We start from the raw sequence: 19,468 nt of genomic DNA, 5'->3' as shown, positions 1-19,468 counted from the left end.
AGAGTTCCTGCCTTACAGCGCCAGAGACCCAGTTTGGATCCCGACTGCGGGTGCTGTCTGTACAGAGTTTGCACATTCTCCCTGTGACTGCGTGTTTTTTCCTCTGGATGTTCCCGTTTCCTCCCACACTCCAAAGACATGCAGGTTTGGGGGTTAAGTGGCCTCTATAATTTGTTCCTAGGGTGGAAAATAGAACCAGTGTACAGGTCGAAGGTATTTATTCACAAAGTGCTGGAGTAACTCAGCAGGTCAAGCAGCATCTCAGGAGGGAAGGAATGGGTGACGTTTCGGGTCGAGACCCTTCTTCAGACTACCAGTGTACAGGTGATCGCTGGTTGGCGTGACTCGGTGGGCTGAAGGCCCTATTTCCACACTGTATTCCTAAACTAAACTAAACTAAACTAAACTAAAGTAGACACACGGATCTGCAGATGCTGGAATCTTGAGCAAAACACAGTGCTGGGGAACTCAGCGGGTCAGGCAGCATCTATGGAGGGCATGGACAGACAACATTTTGGCTCGGGAAACCTTCCTCCATGCTGAGATGCTCCAGCACTTTGTGTTTTGCTGAAATAATTATTAATCTTTGGGTCTTCATCAACGTCTACCTTCAAGAGGTTAATCTGGAATAAGTCTATCCCCACAGTGCCATTCGCCACAGATGTGAGTTGCTAATGCCACATCTTACAATAAAAACTATTACATTTAAACAAGGAATGAAACACACAGGGGGGATTTACGTGATTAGTTAACGTCACCAGTTAAGTAGTGTTTAACCAGGCATGAAATTGCAGCCCAGAGTATCTTTAATATATTTTCCAAAATGTCAAGCTGACATATCTTTCAACATGCATTCAGAATCTCATGATGCCAGTGATTTTCCTTAATATTTTGAATACATTAAAAAATATTAAAAGCATAAATTATTGTCAGCAATGTTGTACAAATACAACGTACTTTTACCTGTCTTATTTTAACAGAGGTCATAGAGTCATAGATTCATACAGCGTTGAAACAGGCCCTTCGGCCCAACTTGCCCACACCGGCCAACATGTCACAGCTACACTCGTCCACCCTGCCTGCATTTGGCCCATATCCTTCTAAACATATTCTATCCATGTACCTGTCTAAATGTTTCTTAAACATTGTGATCGTACCTTCCTCAACTACCTCCTCCGGCAGCTTGTTACATACAACCTTTGTGTGAAAAAGTTCCCCCTTACCATCTTTCCCAACTCACCTTAAACCTATGTCCTCTGGCTTTCGATTCCCCTACTCTGGGCAAGAGACTCTGTGCGTCCACCCAATCTATTCCCCTCATGATTTAATACACCTCTATCCTCCTGCATTCCAAGGAAGAGTCCCAGCCTGCTCAACCTCTTCCTATAGCTCAGGCCCTCGAGTCCTTGCAACATCCCTGTAAAAAAAGGAATATTCAGGAGTACGACTACATTAGCACATGCGAGGGTGGATTAATCCCCAGCACCCGACAGGATCTATCCCAGGATACTAAGTGAAGCAGGGGAGAAGACTGCTGTGGTTCTGACAGACATGTCTACATTTTTGTTAGCCATGGGTGAGGGAACAGAAGACTGGTAGGAGATACAATGTGGAAACAGGCCCTTCGACCCACCCAGTCCATGCTTACTAACTATACTAGTCCAATCCTACACTCGTTCCACTCTAGGGACAAATTACAGAAGCCAATTAACTTACAAACCCGCACGTCTTTGCAATGTGGAAGAAAATCAGAGCACCCGGAGAAAACCCACGCGGTCGCAGAGAGAATATGCAAACTTCATACAGACAGCACCCTTAGTCACGATCGATCTCGGGTCTCTGGCACTGTAAGGCAGCAACTCTACCACTGCCCCACTGTGCATCTTTCCCCATTATATAGCAGTGGTTGCCCTTCAAAATTGCCTCCATTGCTGCAATCCCTTCGTGGTCATCCCCACTTCGTGAAGAATATCGTATACAAATGCTGGAAATATGTATCTAAACTGAATATTTTAACTTGTTGTCTCCTACTTTAGAAAGCACAGTAGGAATAAACCTGGGCTCTGCAGGCTTGAGAGCCTTGGTCAGTGGTCGGGAAGTTGTTGGTGAAGATTGTGAAGGAGTGGATATATGTTCACTTGGAAAGATAGCAACTGATTAGGAGCAGCCAGCATGGGCTTGTTCCGGAGGTATTTGAAACCTGAATTCATTTTTTGAGGAGTTCACTAAGAAGACTGCTGAAGGCAGAGCAGTAGATGTGGCTTACTGAAACCTTGGTTAGGCTATTATCAAAGCCCTGCATGGTCGAAGGTTGTTTAAAGGTCCTGCATGGTCAAAGGTTGTTTAAAGGTCCTGCATGGTAGAAGGTTGTATCAAGGGCCAGCATGGTTGAAGGTCCTACAGGGCCCAGAAAGTTAACACATCAGGGATCCGAAAGGGTGTTGGCAAAATGAATCCAAAATTGGCTTGGTAATCGGAGGCAAAGAGTAGTGGTTGCTGGCTGTTTCTCTGACTGGGAATCAGCAACAAGTGGTTTACTGCTGGGGTCTTTGTAGTTGGGTCCGATGAGTACTTTTGCAGATGATACAAAAACTGGTTGAATCGCAGATAGTGAGGAAGGTTATGGTGGAACAGGGAGACCTCCTGGTGCAGGTAAGTATTTGCATGAAGGCAGCGACACAGGTGGACAGGGTGATGAAGGAGGCATTGGGCACGCTTGCCTTCTTCATCAGTCAGTTGTACAGCTCTGGTCATCCGGCTTTGGGAAGTATCTCATGAAATTGGGATGCAAAGATTGAGGATGTTACTGAGTTTGAGTTATATGGAGAGGGTGGGTAGGCTGGATCTGTTTTCCTTGGAGTGTAGGAGGCTGAGAGGTTACCTGGTAAAGATTTATAATAAAATTAGGTGCATTGATAAGGAAAACATCCATGGTCTTTTCCCCAGGGGTAGAGGAGTTTAAAAATAGAGGATATAGCTTTATGGTGAGAAGGGAAAGATTTAAAAGGACCCGAGGGGTAGCTTTTTCACACAGAAGCTGGTGTACACATGGAATGAGTTACTGGATGTAAAGGTGGGTATAAGTATGACATTTAAAAGACACTTTGAATGGTACATGGATGGCAAAGTTTGAAGGGATATGGGCCAGCACAGGCTAGTGGGACTAGCTCAGTCAACAGATTTGGCCAGCATGGTTGAGTTGGGCCGAAGGGCCCGTTTCTGTGCTCTATAGTCATATGACTCTATCATTTGAATGGGACCATTTGGATTGTTCTATTAATTCGCTGGCATGAGTTGAGTGGCCTTTTCTATTCTGTTTCATTTTAGTTTAGTTGAGTTTATTATCACGTGTACTGAGGTACAGTGAAAAGCTTTATGACACTAGGTTAAAGTATATGTCAATACTGTGCTGGAGTTAGAGTGGATTTTGAAGTGTGAAGTAATAATGACTACAACTTGCATTTAGATAGCACTTCCAATGAATCAAATAGTTCCTGTCACTGCTTCAACTTAATCAGTGTGTGATGGTCAAAGAGCAGAACAGGCAGCAAGCTTTTGCCTTCCCCAATGTCATATTAGTACAGGTCCACCACCGATTCTCCAGCACCCTTGGTTCCAGACCAACAGAGGTCTCGGCCTTGGGGGACCAAGATACCGGCCTGCAAAGTCGGCCTTGGAAGTTGGCTATGGGAACGGATCGGCCGACTCTGGCCAGGCGGGAGTTCCAGAGTCCTGGCCGCAGGCGGCAAATTCAACCTGCCAATCGGCCGCGGAAGTCCCGATGAGGTTGAGATTGGCCGCCTCATCTGCCCTAGGAGCCACATTTTCTGGGGGACTTCCGGGGATGGGGGGGGGGGGGGATTTGTCCGGATTCATGGGGGAGCCGGACCACCAGTTGCCGGAAAATCGGTGTTGGATCTGGTAATGGTTACTCCAAAGACAAATAACACAGTGAGGTTGAGAGGGAATTGGGAATGTCAATAGTCTGAGCCAAGAGGCTTGGGGTGAAAAAGGCAAAGGATATCCGAAGCAGAAAGGATTTAGTGGGTAGACACAAAATGCTGGAGTAACTCAGCGGGTCAGGCAGCATCTCGAGAGAGAGATCAGTCTGAAGAAGGGTCTTGACCCGTTCCTTCTCTCCCGAGATGCTTCCTGACCCGCTGAGTTACTCCAGCAGTGAGGGATGGGGGATTCCAGACAGATGGTTGTATTGGAGACATTAGTCTGGTCCAATCTTCCTCTCAGATAGATGTATGGATCTCTCGCTTCTGCTTTGCTATGTCTTCCCTGATATTTATCTCTCAACCAACATCGCTTAATCAAACTGTCTGTTCAGTTTACTCATTGCTGACTGTTGGATTTTGTAGTGTGTAAATTGGGAGCACTGATTGGGAACATAGATTACGACACGTCAAAAAGTATCCCATTACCCGCAAGTTCGTTGAGATGCCAGAGGTTATGAAAGGCACTAGACAAATGCCATAACACGATAATGCAATCTCCAAAAAGCTTAGCATCAAGATAAAATCGGTAGCGTAACTGGCAGCATGAATCCACAGCAATCTGTTTTACTTTTCTTTAAGAAAGTGTGGAAATTATGTTACACGATCCACAAATTCTCCACAGAGTTCCTGCCAAGGATTTTATTTTTTTTGACTGAAATATTCTCCTGATAGTTCCGAAACACTTAATTGGATTTCAGGTTATGATGTTCACATGGGGAACACAGAGGGCATTCAGCTAATAAGCTAGCTACCAATAAATCTGGCTTTGTTTTCCCAATGCCCATAGCTATGGATTAACCACAGTTCAGGGCGGTAATAATCCTTAACAGGATAACCCCACCAAATCCTTTGTAGGAAAAAAACTGCAGATGCTGGTTTAAATCGAAGGTCGACACAAAATGCTGGAGTAACTCAGCGGGTCAGGAAGCATCTCGGGAGAGAAGGAACGGGTCAAGACCCTTCTTCAGACTGATCTCTCTCTCTCGAGATGCTGCCTGACCCGCTGAGTTACTCCAGCATTTTGTGTCTACCCACTAAATCCTTTCTGCTTCGGTATATCCTTTGTCTTTTTCACCCCAAGCCTCTTGGCTCAGACTATTGACATTCCCAATCCCCTCTCAACTTCACAGTAAACACATAGACATTTATGACACAGAGGAGATCTCCCCATCTATCCAGCCCACACTAACTGGGAGAACTGTTCAGATTAATGGACAGACTGCTGTAGAGGCCAAGTCAGTGGATATTTTTAAGGCAGAGATAGATAGCTTCTTGATTAGTACAGGTGTCAGAGGTTATGGGGAGAAGGTAGGAGAATGGAGTTGGGAGGGAGTGATAGGTCAGCCATGATTGAATGGCGGAGTAGACTTGATGGGCCAAAAGGCCTAATTCTACTCCAGTTCCTTATGACCTTATGACCACAACCCTCCATTAACCTGTAAAGTTAAGCGAGGAGCCCTCTTCACATCTATTTTTTTCACTCTAATTTCTTATCCATTTCTAAGCCCTCTTCCGATCGACTTCTTGTTGACACTAATTTCTCATCCAAAGCTTTGTACGGCCAGATTATAGAAACTCAATTTCCTTTTGCCCGCTGCATACAAAATCTATATTTCCTTAGTTTCTAACAAGGCAGCACAGTGGCACAACAGTAGAATTGCTGCCTTCCAGCACCAGAGACACGGGTTCAATGGTGACTGTGGGTGCTGTCTGCACGGAGTTTGTACGTTCTCCCAGTGACCGCATGGGTTTTCTCCGGTTTCCTCTCACATCCCAAAGACGTGCCGGTTTGTAGATTAATTAGCTTTTGTAAATTATACGTACCGCCTAGGTTAGAAATAGTGTGCGGGTGACCGCTGGTCAGTGCGGACACAGCGGGTCGAAGGGCCTGTTTCCATGCTGAATCACTAAACTAAACTAAACTGAAACAAAGGAGGTCATTGTGCCCTTGAGTTCAATACCAGCTCTCAGAACAGTCCTGTTCCCCCAGCTTGCAGAGTAATCCTGTTCCCTGTAATCTGCTTCTACCAGATTCTACCATCCACTTACATACTGCAGGCAATTTACAGAGATGAATTCACTTACAGCTCAGTCTTTGGCATCTGGGAAAAAAATCACAGAGCAAATGTGCAAACTCCACACACAGCAGCTAAGGTCTGGATTGAACCCGCATCACTACAACTCTTGCCCCCAGCCTGCTTACCCCTACCTAGGCAATTACTGATCCAGTTACTGGAAGATAATAATAATAATAATAATAATAATCCATTTATTTTATATAGCGCCTTATCGCATGCTCAAAGCGCTTTACAAAAACAATTAACATAGAAACAAACAGACAAACTATCCTGACGGAAAAGCGGCGAATACTCAACGCCAGCGTCCTCTCACGTCAGGGTCCGGCAGTAGACATTAAAAAGCACAAGACACACAGATATAATTTTTTACACAAAACAGCCATCACAGTGATTGCTCTAGGCATACCCTCACTGTGATGGAAGGCAAAGTCTTATCTCCTCCTCGTTCTTCTCCCGTGGTGCCACGAGGTGATCGAGGCTCCCAACTTTTTGAAGCCCCCACCGGGCGATGGAAAGTGCTGCGGCCGAGCCACGCAGGGCGATGAAAGTCCTGAGCCCCCACCGGGCGATGTGAAGTGCTGCGGCCGGGCCACACAGGGCGATGAAAGTCTTGAGCCCCCACCGGGCGATGGAAAGTCCCAGGGCCGAGCCAAGCAGGCCGATGAAGGTCCTGAGCCCCCACCGGGCGATGGAAAGTGCTGCGGCCGGGACACGCAGGGCGATGAAGGGCCTGCGGGCGGGTTGATCGTACCTCGCGCTTCGGGGCGGTCGAAGCTGCTACGGCTGGAGCTCCCAAAAGCCGGTCGCCAGCCAGGGACCTGCGAGCTCCCGATGTTGCGGTCTGCAGGGCCCACGGCCGAAGCCTCCGAGATGGTAAGTCCAGGCCCTGCGACCGGAGTCTTTGAGGTCGATCCCAGCTGGAGGCCGCCGACTCCATGGTGTTAGGCCGTAGCGCGAACGGAGATACGACACGGTAAAGGTCGCATCTCCGTTGAGGAGGAGATTTGAAAAAAAGGTTTCCCCCAACCCCCCCACCACCCCCCTACATACACAGAATTAAAAATAAAACAAAACGTACATTTAACAACGACAATGACAAAAAAAACAACAACAAAAACGGAGAGACTGCCGGTGAGCCACAGCTGCAGAACACAGCCACGCCACAGTGACTAAAAGGAACACTCTTAAGTTTGGTTATAGACAATAGACAATAGACAATAGGTGCAGGAGGAAGCCATTCGGTCCTTCAAGCCAGCACCGCCATTCAATGTGATCATGGCTGATCATTCTCAATCAGTACCCCGTTCCTGTCTTCTCCCCATACCCCATGACTCCGCCATCCTTAAGAGCTCTATCCAGCTCTCTCTTGAATGCATTCAGAGAATTGGCCTCCACTGCCTTCTGAGGCAGAGAATTCCACAGATTCACAACTCTCTGACTGAAAAAGTTTTTCCTCATCTCAGTTCTAAATGGCCTACCCCTTATTCTTAAACCGTGGCCCCTTGTTCTGGACTCCCCCAACATTGGGAACATGTTTCCTGCCTCTAACGTGTCCAACCCCTTAATAATCTAATACGTTTCGATAAAATCTCCTCTCATCCTTCTAAATTCCAGTGTATACAAGCCTAGTCGCTCCAGTCTTTCAACATGTGATAGTCCCGCCATTCCGGGAATTAACCTAGTAAACCTACGCTGCACGCCCTCAATAGCCTGAATATCCTTCAAATTTGGAGACCAAAACTGCACACAGTACTCCAGGTGCGGTCTCACTAGGGCCCTGTACAACTACAGAAGGACCTCTTTGCTCCTATATTCAACTCCTCTTGTTATGAAGGCCAACATTCCATTGGCTTTCTTCACTGCCTGCTGTACCTGCATGCTTCCTTTCAGTGACGGATGCACTAGGACACCCAGATTATGTGCCAAATTGAATCTTCATCACCTTCACTTACCAAAGCAATCATAAGTTCATAAGTCATTGGAGCAGTCCTTTTCCCCCAGCAGGCTATTCGGCCCATCGAGTCTACTTTGCCATTCAATCATGGCCGATCTATCTTTCCCTCTCAATCCCTTTCTCCTGCTTTTTCCACATAACCCTTGACACCTCTACCAATCTGTCAATCTCCGCATTAAAAATACCCAATGCCTTGACCTCCACAGCCGTCAGTGAAAATGAATTCCCCTCAAACTAATTTCCTTAATTCCTACTTCTGAGCCAGAAACTAAGACATTCTTTGGTGTAAACAGCATTCTTCCATTTCAGTGCTGGAGTAATTCAGCAGGTCGGAGAGCATCACTGGAGGACATGGGGAGGTGGCATTTTTATTCTGATTGGTGGACTCTGCTCGCTTCTGAAGAAGGGTCCTGACCCGAATCGTCCTGCAGGGATGCTGCCTGACCCACTGAGTTGTTCGAGCACTTTGCGTTCCCTGCAAGATCCCAGCATATGGAGTTCTTTGTGTCCCTATTCTTCCATTTCAGACTGCCTGACGTCCTCTCTCCATTAGGAATGTTATGTTCGCTTGGAGTAGGGCTGATCCATGCCAGCAACAACACTAGTGGACTTCTTTTTCCACAATAGAAAGTTTGGAGGTCCTGAGGCACCAGAAAATCTCCCAAAGATACGCGGCTTCTGGACGTTCCACAAGGTGTGTTGTATCCACCTCTGTACTATCTCCAGATACTTTTCCTCACGCATGAGATTATAAAAACAAGCGCTCACCTCCCGCCATTCTTTGCTGCCAATCCCTTGGATGTAAAGCACGACAACTGCAAGAGAGAAAGACAAAGAGTGAGGGATGATTGTGGAGTGAGCAGCATAAATGTCAGCTGAAACTTAGCCAATTATAGAAGGCTTTTTATGCCACAGGAAGAAAGGGACACATGTTAGGCATAGAGGTCAATAAAGTACATTGGCTTTATTCACAACAAAAATAATTCGATGCACCCAAGCAACACAAAACACAGCAGCTTCCTTCACTTAATGGCTACTCAATTTCCCAGGGATCGAGGTCTTGCATCAACTGTTCACTGAGCTAAATGACTATGTCAGTTCTCCAGAGCTGCCACGAGCCTCCTTGTGGAAGGAGTGAGGGACTCCTTGCGTGATCTTGTTTGTTTTGAAGCATGTAATACCTTCCAAGAACACTGGTGAGGAGGAAGAACACATTGAAGCAGTCAAGTTGTGACAAAGTTTTCTTCCAAGAGGGGAAGCGGTGTCGACCCAGTCAGATTAGGAGACGTGGTCTGCAAGGAGGAATTGGCCAAAAGCTCTTTACCCTGACCTCTTCCATCCTTCACAGCCTTGAGTTAAAATTCTGCCCCCTTTGCTACCCAAACCTCTGCATACTCAGTAGCACTGTCCTTGCAGAGTTCCATTGGAGTACACGGTTCATCTAACGAGCCCTTTTTTAAAGTTTAGTTTAGTTTATTATTGTCACGTGTGCCGAGGTACAGTGAAAAGCTTTTCTGTTGCGTGCTATCCAGTCAGGGAAAAGACGATAGATACATGATTACAATCAAAGATACAGGATGAAGGGAATAATGTTTAGTGTAAGATAAAGTCCAGTGAAGCCCAATTAAAACAGTCCAACGATCCCCAGTGAGATTGATGGCAGGGCTGCTCCCTAGTTAATGAGAAAATGGTTCCGTTTAACCTTAAGATCTTTGTTTATATAATTCTCCAAAATCCCCTTTTTGTCTGATGGATTCTTCCAGGAGCATGTACCAACAACCAATCTCACTCCAAATTACTGATATCGTGTTCTTATTATCATACTCTTCTGCCTGAAGGAGGGTCCCGACCAAAACATCGCCTCGCTGTGTTCTCCGGAGATTGCACCTGACCCGCTGTGTTACTCCAGCACTTTGTGTTTGATGCTCAAGATCCCAGCCTCTGCAATTCCACGTGTCTTCTAATTGGAGTTGGCGATTCCTTTGCAGTTGCATCGAGAAAGAGCAGCAAGCAGTGAAATATCCTGTATGCGGGGGTCCCTCTTGAATGCATTCAGAGAATTGACCTCCACTGCCTTCTGAGGCAGAGAATTCCACAGATTCACAACTCTCTGACTGAAAAAGTTTTTCCTCATCTCAGTTCTAAATGGCCTACCCCTTATTCTTAAACTGTGGCCCCTGGTTCTGGACTCCCCCAACATTGGGAACATGTTTCCTGCCTCTAACGTGTCCAACCCCTTAATAATCTTATACGTTTCGATAAGATCCCCTCTCATCCTTCTAAATTCCAGTGTATACAAGCCTAGTCGCTCCTGTCAAACATAGAACATAGAATAGCTCAGCACAAGAACAGGCCCTTCGGCCCACAATGTTTGTGCCAAATACGATTCCAGATCCATAGTTATCTCCCTGCACATAATCCATACCCCTCCATTCTCTACATGACCATATGTCTATGCAAATGTCTCTTAAATGCCACTCTCATATCTGCCTCAACCACCCAGCACATTCCAGGCACCCGCCACCCTCTATGTAAAAAACTTTCCCCTCACATCTCCTTTAAACTTTGCCCCTCTAAAGCTATGTCCTCCAGTGGATTTTCCGTCCTGGGGAAAAAGGTTCTGACTGTCCACCATATCGATCCCTCGCATAATTGCATATACTTCTATCCGGTGTCCCGGCAAACTTTGGCATTCCAGAGAAAACAGACCATGTCTGTCCAACCTCTCCTTGCAGCCAATCTCGGCATCATTCTGGTAAACCTCTTCTGCATCCGTTCCAAAGTCTCCACACTCTGTAATGTGGTGACCAGAAATGCACACAATACTCCAAATGCTGCGTAATTAGAGTCCTATAAAGCTGCATCACGACATCCTGACTCTTATAGTCAAAGCCCCAACCCCTAAACACAAGCATGCCATAGAAACAGAAAAATAGATGCAGGAGTAGGCCATTTGGCCCTTCGCGCCAGCACCGCCATTCAATATGATTGTGACTGATCATCTAAAATTAGTATCTCGTTCCTGCTTTTTCCCCATATCCCTTGATTCCATTAGCCCTAAGAGCTAAACATATATGCCTTTTACCACTCTCTCTTCCTTTGATGCCACTTTCAGGGAGTTATGCACTTGGATCCCAAGATCCCTCTCTACATCAATGCTGTTCATAGATTCTAGGAGCAGCATTTGGCCATTTGGCCCATCAAGACTACTCCGCCATTTAATCATGGTTGATCTATCTTTCCGTCCCAACCGCATTTAGATTTAGATTTTAGATTTAGAGATACAGCGCGGAAACAGGCCTTTCGGCCCACCGAGTCCGCACCGCCCAGCGATCCCCGCACATTAACACTATCCTACACACACTAGGGACAATTTTTACATTTTACCCAGTCAATTAACCTACATACCTGTACGTCTTTGGAGTGTGGGAGGAAACCGAAGATCTCGGAGAAAATCCACGCAGGTCACGGGGAGAACGTACAAACTCCGTACAGACGGCCTAAAATGTTACCCCTGTTTACTCTTTCATGAATGATCTGTGTGAAAGACATTCCAACCAAGATGGTGGCAAACCAGGCAACTCTTTGCATGCTGGTCCCGTAAACGGATTTGCAATCATTCATTACAATCGCTCCACGCTTTTCACTGTGGAGGGCTTGATGGTGATCATGTAAAGTCTTTTCACTGACTGGATCACACACGACAAAGACCTGAAACCATCTTCTCTACAACTAGAGAGCTGTCGTGAGCTACTATCTACCACATTGGAGACCCTTGGAATACCTTTAATCGGACTTTACTGGACTTTATCTTGCACTAAACATTATTCCATTGATCATGCAATTGTACACTGTGGACGGCTTGATTGTAATCATATATAGTCTTTCCACTGATTGGTTAGCATACAACAAAAAGCTTTTCACCGTACCTCGATATATGTGACAACAAATTAAACTAAACTAAAAAGCTTTTCACTATATCTTGGTACACGTGGCAATAATATACTAAACTAAACTGCTCATTCTTTGATTCGAACTGTTACCATCATTACAAGAACTAACATTCTGATAAATCATAATGCAGGTCCTTTTACAGGAAACCTCACAAACTCTATGCCTGTCTCTCTACTAATTCTGACCTTGTAGGGATGGATCTCCTTGCTCACTGCCTTGCAGATGTGACAGGGACTTCAAAATCTGATTGCTGACATGATGAATCAGGATCATTAGGTTCTTGTTCATCCTGGCACACTTTGTTTCATGCAGTGCCTCTGAAAGCATGTCCCACTGTGCTTGGGACCCTTCCAAGGACCGCCCAACAATAGGCCCAGTCAAGCATTCATACATTTTCATGACGTCAATAGGTCTTCTGGCTCAGCTTTCCTTCAGAAGGAAATCTCTGCCAGCATTAATTCTCTGCCACAGCCAGGTCTGGCCACCTGTGCTTTCAGACACAGATGTGACAATCGTGGTGGAGGGGCAAAGAACATTATTGACAGAGGGATTATGGAAACATAGAAACATAGGAAATAGGTGCAGGAGTAGGCCATTCAGCCCTTTGAGCCAACACCGCCATTCAATATGATCATGGTTGATCATCCAGAATCAATACCCTGTTGCTGCTTTTTCCCCGTATCCCTTGATCCCATTAGCCCTAAGAGCTATATCTAACTCTCTCTTGAATACATCCAGTGATTGGCCTTCACTGCTTTCTGCGGCAGAGAATTCCACAGATTTACAACTCTCTGGGTGAACTCTCTCAGTCCTAAATGGCTTACCCCTTATTCTTAAACTGTGACCCCTGTGATTTGTCTGGTATCGCTTCCTCAGCTGGGACTTTCCAACCGGGAGTCTTGCTGGACTTAGTTAAAAGTGTAGAGTGAGGGGCAAAGGGAAGAAGACAATGCATCTATCAACATGAAGGATAAACAAGATCAAAACAGACGGAGGAGCATGGAGTGACAAATATTTTTGGCAGGTAACTTTCAAGAATAACTTTGAAGAAGCAAACTGGAAAGGGTGCAGAGAAGATTTACGAGGATGTGCCAGGACTCGAGGGCCTGAGCTACAGGGTCAGGTTGAGTAGGCTGGGTCTCTATTCCTTGGAGCGCAGGAGGATGAGCGGTGATCTTGTAGAGGCATACAAAATCATGAGAGGAATAGATCGAGTAGATGCACAGAGTCTCTTGCCCAGTGAAGGGGAATCGTGACATAGATTTATGGTGAGGTGGTAAAAATTTAACAGGCAACTTTTTCACACAAAAGGTGGTGAATGTATGGGATCAGCTGCCGATGGAGGTAGTTGAGGCAGGTAATATCGCAATGTTTAAGAAACATTTGGACAGGTATATGGATAGGACAGGTTTAAAGGGATATGAGCCAAATGTAGGCTGATGGGACTAGTGTAGATGTTGGTCGGTGTGGGCAAGTTGGGCCGAAGGGCCTGTTTCCACACTGTATGACGCTATCACTCTATGATTATAAGGAGTTTGCACGTTCTCCTCGCGACTGCATGGGTTTCCTCTGGGTCCTTTGGTTTCTTCCCACATCCCAAAGACGTGCGGATTTGTAGGTTAATTGGCCTCTGTAAATGGCTGCTCGTGTGTAGTGGGATACCTCGTGTGAACAGGTGATCGGTGGTCGGCATGGACTCGATGGGCTGAAGGCCCTTTGTTCATGCTGCATCTCTAAACTACACTTGCCTCCTTACTTACTTCCCCTTGATGATCAAATGAAATGGACAACTTTAATAGCTCAGTTTGCTTGCTTAAATGCCAGGAGATGGTACGACCTAACATTGAAGTCTCACACCCAACTACCAATAATGTTGTTCACCGCCCCTGCTCCCTGCTCCCTGCTCCCTGCAAGCATATATAATGTGGTACCAAATGTGGGAGAGAACGCAAGATATTCAAGCACTTGTTTACAAGTAGCAAGTGCTTTGTTTTGTACAGTGTGCCGGCACCTATAAAAAGCTAAAAGCTGTATTGATGTACAGCAAACACTCGCGTTGTGTGAACTGTTATATGTGTATCAGAACTCCTTTGTCCTCAAAACAAGACATCAGTAACAACAATATGAATTGTAGCACACTATAAAGACACACTATAAAGTCGGACTTTCAATTCCATTATTGCTCTGTTGATTAATAAACTACTCATGAAGCAAGGGTCATGAACCAAGAGAGAGGCTTGCGTTTTCACACTTCTGTACCTCTTGCCCGATGGGAGAGGGGAGAAGAGGGAGTGACCGGGGGTGAGACTCATCCTTGTAAGTGGAGTCAATGGTTGATCTGTGTGATGGTCCGATCTGCGTCCACAATTCCCTGCAAGTCCTTGTGGTCTTGGATGGAGCTGGTGTGTTCACAAGGCGTGAAGATTCACTGAATACACCGGCACCCAGGTTTGGAACTGTTACAAGGATAAATCTATGCACTCGTCTTCTAATGAGATGTTAAACCCGGGTGTCCATGAATCATCCATCTCCTTCAGCACAAACAATCTCTTTAATTAATAGCAGCTTCTCCATGCTCCACTTATGTGCTCTATAGCAATACAAGAGCATAGACCTAGGCCATTCGGCCCATCAAGTCTCCTCCGCCATTCAATCATGGCTGATCTATCTTTCCCTCCTAACCCCATTCTCCTGCCTTCTCCCCATAATCTCTGACACCCGTACTAACCACGAATCTATCTATCTCTACCTTAAAAATATCCACTGACTTGGCCTCCACAGCCTTCTGTGGTATTCCTCTCATTAGCATCAGCCTTTCAAAGAACCAGATTTAGCGGTGGATGTAGAGCTGGAAAGAATTGTGATCATTGAAGCAGTGGTTATTTTTGCCAGTATTTTAAAGTCTAATTGTTGGAGGCTGTGTTTGCTGCCAAATCCTGATTGCCCCAGCCTTCCCAAACCATGACGTGCTTTACTAGGTGGAAGGTGTTGCATCGTAACCTCAGTGAGTTACTGCACTCAGTAGTACTGCAACCTCAGTGTATAGCCTATGAGAACACATGCTTTAGATGCTTTAGATGTGGGTAAGTTGGGCCTAAGAGCCTGTGTCATCTATTCATAAGTTACATGAGCAGAATTAGGTCATTTGGCCTATCAAGTCTGCTCTGTGGTTCAATCATGGCTCATCTATCTTTCTTTCGCAACCCCATTCTCCAGCCTTCTCCCCATCACCACTGACACCCGTACTAACCAAGAATCTGTCAATCTGCGCCTGAAAAACACCCAGTGGCTTGGCCTGCTGTCCATGCTGTATGACTCGATGACAACATCACCCCAGAGGGCCACATGAGTGGCAAGGGTGACTTGTTTAAACATAAGTGCGAACACCACTCAGTATGACACTAATGAATGTATCGACGCTGAGAATGTCTGAAGAGTTTCAGCAAACATTTTATTTTGCATATTTTTTCTACATTCTGAATAATGTTTATTTTTAGAAAATAAATAAAAATCTGTGTTTCGGGAGCTGACTACATTAAAAGACAAGACATCTGACACAATGCTTCCTTAAAACAATCTGCCCCTTGTGAAAAAAATGATCAATTATCCCTCCCAGCCCAACCTCAATGTCTCTCACACCCATTTCCACACATTGGGACGATTTAAGAGTCATCTTCAAAATCCGTGATCTTATCTTCTGACTTCAAGCTCAGCTGTTTTGAGAAGCTTAAATTCCACCACCCCCCCCTCCCCCATCCGCTCCCCCCACCCCTCCCCAACCCCGCCAGCCACTATTTGATAGAACAACATAAATATTGACACTTACCAGGATCTGACTTAGAGAAGGTATCCACATCGAGAAGGTTCCTATGGAGGGAGAAAGGAATAATTTATACACTAACACTTTATCATTTCCACTGATTGCAAAAGACATCCAAATTTATTGCTGCAGTATTGCGAGATACATAAGAAATTAGAGGGTAAGGATGTGTTATTTCTTCCATTCACACGGCATGTACAATTTGTTTTACCGGAGAATCTGCCTGATGTGGCCATATCTGCCTTAATCCCGCAAATACTGATGTGCCAAAGACTTTCAGAGAAAACCCGTGAAAATTCATGTGTTTGTATTCTGCAGTCTCAGATGGAGAATGGCAATTTCTCTAAGGCCAGGTCAATAGATAGTTTTAAGGTGGAAATCGACAGATTCTTTATTGTAAAGGTTATCAGGGGTTATGGGGAGAAGGCAGGAGAATGGGGTTGAAAGGGAAAGATAGGTCAGCCATGATTGAATGACAGAGTAGACTGGATAGGCAAAATGGCCTAATTCTGCTCCTATAACTTATGATTATCAACAACCAGCCACGTAACTATTTGTGGTGGAAGGAACTGCAGATGCAGGTTTACACTGAAGATAGACACAAAATGCTGGAATAACTCAGCGGGACAGGCAGCATCTCTGGAGAGAAGGAATGGGCGACATTTCGGGTCAAGTCTGAAGATGGGTGTCGACCCGAAGCGTCACCTATTCCTTCTATCCAGAGATGCTGCCTGTCCTGCTGACTCACTCCAGCCATGTATCAATTTTGTAAGTCCCATTCTCACCCAGAAAGTACTCAACTTCTTCCAAATTCCTCAACTCTCAACATTTGAAATTCCAACTTGCTCCACTGTCCCCAGGTGAATTATAATGACCACCCCCTCCCACTCCCAGTCTGACCTTTCTGTCATGGGCCTCCTCCAGTGCCATAGTGAGGCCCACCGGAAATTGGAGGAACAGCACCTCATATTTCGCTTGGGCAGCTTGCAGCCCAGCAGTATGAACATTGACTTCTCCAACTTTAGATAGTTCCTCTGTCCCTCTCTTCCCACCCCCCACCCCTTTCCAGTTCTCCCTCTGTCTTCCTGTCTCCACCTATATCCTTCCTTTGTCCCGCCCCCCCTGACATCAGTCTGAAGAAGGGTCTCGACCCGAAACATCACCAATTCCTTCTCTCCCGAGATGCTGCCTGACCTGCTGAGTTACTCCAGCATTTTGTGAAATAAATACCTTCGATTTGTACCGGCATCTGCAGTTATTTTCTTACACTATCTAATGACCACCTGATGAGACATTCTGAAATAATACCAGTCACCAGCAGAATAATACTGCGACTGCACTGATCTTTAAAAGGCACAGAGCTTTGTCTCCCTCACACTCATTGCCAGCGCCGTTTTATTATACCAATTTAAACACAACAGCTCTTTGCACATCATGAACAGCACAGACGCCAGCGTTGTGAATGACAAGACTGCAGCAGTGGGGGCCAAATCCCGGGAGAATCAGACTGATTAAAAACATTTCTTCCAGTGGAGAAGGGAGAGAACAATATTATCTCCAAGGATGCCTATGGACCAAAAATAACTGGTATCCGTTATTTGCAAAGAGGGAAAATAAACTTCAAGGTGAAGAAAGATAAAGAGTTTTCCTTTCAGTGGAGGAGCAGTGAGGAACCGAGTTTAGCTCTCTCACAATGTCACTCTCTAAAACTATTCTCCTCTCTCCTCTCAGCCGTTTCATAAGGAGAAGATCCGCACTAGCTCCACTGACTTTCAGACAGATTGTCCAGAGAGAAGGTGGCTGTTCTTGTATCTGTTTTAAAGGCAGGTAGACAGGTTTCAAAGATAGACACAAAGTGCTGGAGTAACTCAGTAGGTCAGGCAGCACATCAGTCAACCATTGATGACGTGAGCTTGAAATCTGTCCAAGTGTAGAAACAAGCAACTGCGGGTGCTGATTATTTACCAAAGATAGACACAACGTGCTGGAGTAACTCAGTGGGACAGGCAGCGTCTCTGAAGGAAAAAGATGGGTGACGTTTCGAGTCGGGACCCTTCTTCAGACTGAACGTAGGGGGTGGGGGAAGAGGGGTGAAAAGCTGGAGGCCAGCCACAAAGTACCTCATGCAGAGTGGTGCCTGGTGGGGCCATTGTTGGCTAAGGAACGCGTGATCTCAAGAGAAACAATGTGGAGGACCGTGAAACTGGTAAAACAACTAGGGTGGAGAAAGGGGGTTAGGGGGAAGGGGTGAGGGGAGGAGAGTGTAAGTAGAAGTTACTTAAAATTAGAGAATTCAATGCTCATAACGCTGGGTTCTAAGCTACCCAAGCAAAATATGAGGTGCTGTTCCTCCAGTTTGCCTGTGGCCTCACTCTGGCAATGGAGAAGGCCCAGGACAGAAAGGTCAGTGTGGGGATGGGAAGGGGAGTTGAAATGGTTGGTAACTGAGAGATCTCGTAGATCTGGGCAGACCGAGTGTAAGTGTTCAGCGAAACGGTCACCGAGTCTACGTTTGGTCTCGCCAAACTTTTCGCCTGAAGTAGGGTCACGACCCTAAACGTCACCCATCCTTTTCCTCCAGAGATGTTGCCTGACCCGCTAAATTACTCCAGCACTTTGTGTCAATCTTTGGTATAACACAGCATCTGCAGTTCCTGGTTTCTACATTCAGACAGATTCCAAGCTTGCTGAATCAATGGTTGACTGATCCTACACATAGGTTCATAAGTTATAGAAGCAGAGTTAGGCCATCAAGCCTACTCCACCATTTAAGTCATGGCGAATCCATCCTTCCCTCTCAACCCCATTCTCCTATCTTCTCCCCATTAGCCTCTGACACCCTTATGATGACCGAGAATTTGTCAATAGGCAGTTTAAAAATCCACAGTGGGGTTCTTCGAGGTACAATTTATTTTGATGCATCTGTGCAGTGTTTCAGAGGAAAATGACACCTTTACAGTTTATCCCCATTCTTGCATGGACCCCTCCTTCACAATGCAGGGCAAAGATGGTGCATATATACTGCATCAATCGCATCAGCTTATGCATTCTTTTATTATTGCTGTGCCCCTGTTTGCCCTTTAGTGAAGGTAGTTGGTGATGGCAGCAAATAGTTTTTTTGGATACCTAACGAGAAGAAAATTGGTCAATCACCCATAAACAATGCAAAAGCCATTTAACATTCTTTCTAAGGTCCTGTTCTATTTTACCCCCAGAGAACACTTCATAAGAATGATAGAAATATACAGCTCGTTTGGCTCACTTTATCCATGCTAACCATAATGCCCTTCAATGCTAATGCCAGTTGCCCGCATTAGGCCTGTGTCTCTCTAGGCCTTTCCTATACGAGTACCTGCCCAAATGCCTCTTAATTGCATCTGCCTTCACTAACTCCTCGGACAGCTCATTCCAGATATTCACCACCGTCTGTGTGAGAAGCTTACCCGAGAGATCGCCTTCAAATTGCTGCCCTCTCATCTTCAACCCATGCTCGCTAGTTCTACACCCCTCTATACTGGAAAAAAGATTCTGACCATTGATCCTATCTGTGCCCTTCATCTATATACTAAAACTCTCATTTGTTATCATGTTTGTGACTGAACTTCAGCCAAAACGGTGCACGATAGCGCGACAATTTTAGCCCCACCTTACTCACCAT

At 45.7% G+C, this 19,468-nt stretch overlaps 1 protein-coding gene across 1 annotated transcript in view; it reads right to left on the bottom strand.

Moving 5' to 3' along the window:
- The window catches only part of LOC144601759 (copine-9-like), a 334,902-nt gene that overhangs the window by 268,495 nt on the left and 46,939 nt on the right, over positions 1 to 19,468 (bottom strand). Inside the window, 2 exon segments of the mRNA XM_078414143.1 lie at positions 8,805 to 8,851; positions 15,817 to 15,857. Of these exon segments, the coding sequence (XP_078270269.1) occupies positions 8,805 to 8,851; positions 15,817 to 15,857 (88 nt within the window).

Source organism: Rhinoraja longicauda, chromosome 17 (assembly GCF_053455715.1).
Source record: "Rhinoraja longicauda isolate Sanriku21f chromosome 17, sRhiLon1.1, whole genome shotgun sequence".
NCBI lineage: Eukaryota > Metazoa > Chordata > Chondrichthyes > Rajiformes > Arhynchobatidae > Rhinoraja > Rhinoraja longicauda.
This window is presented reverse-complemented; position numbering and strand designations above follow the sequence as displayed.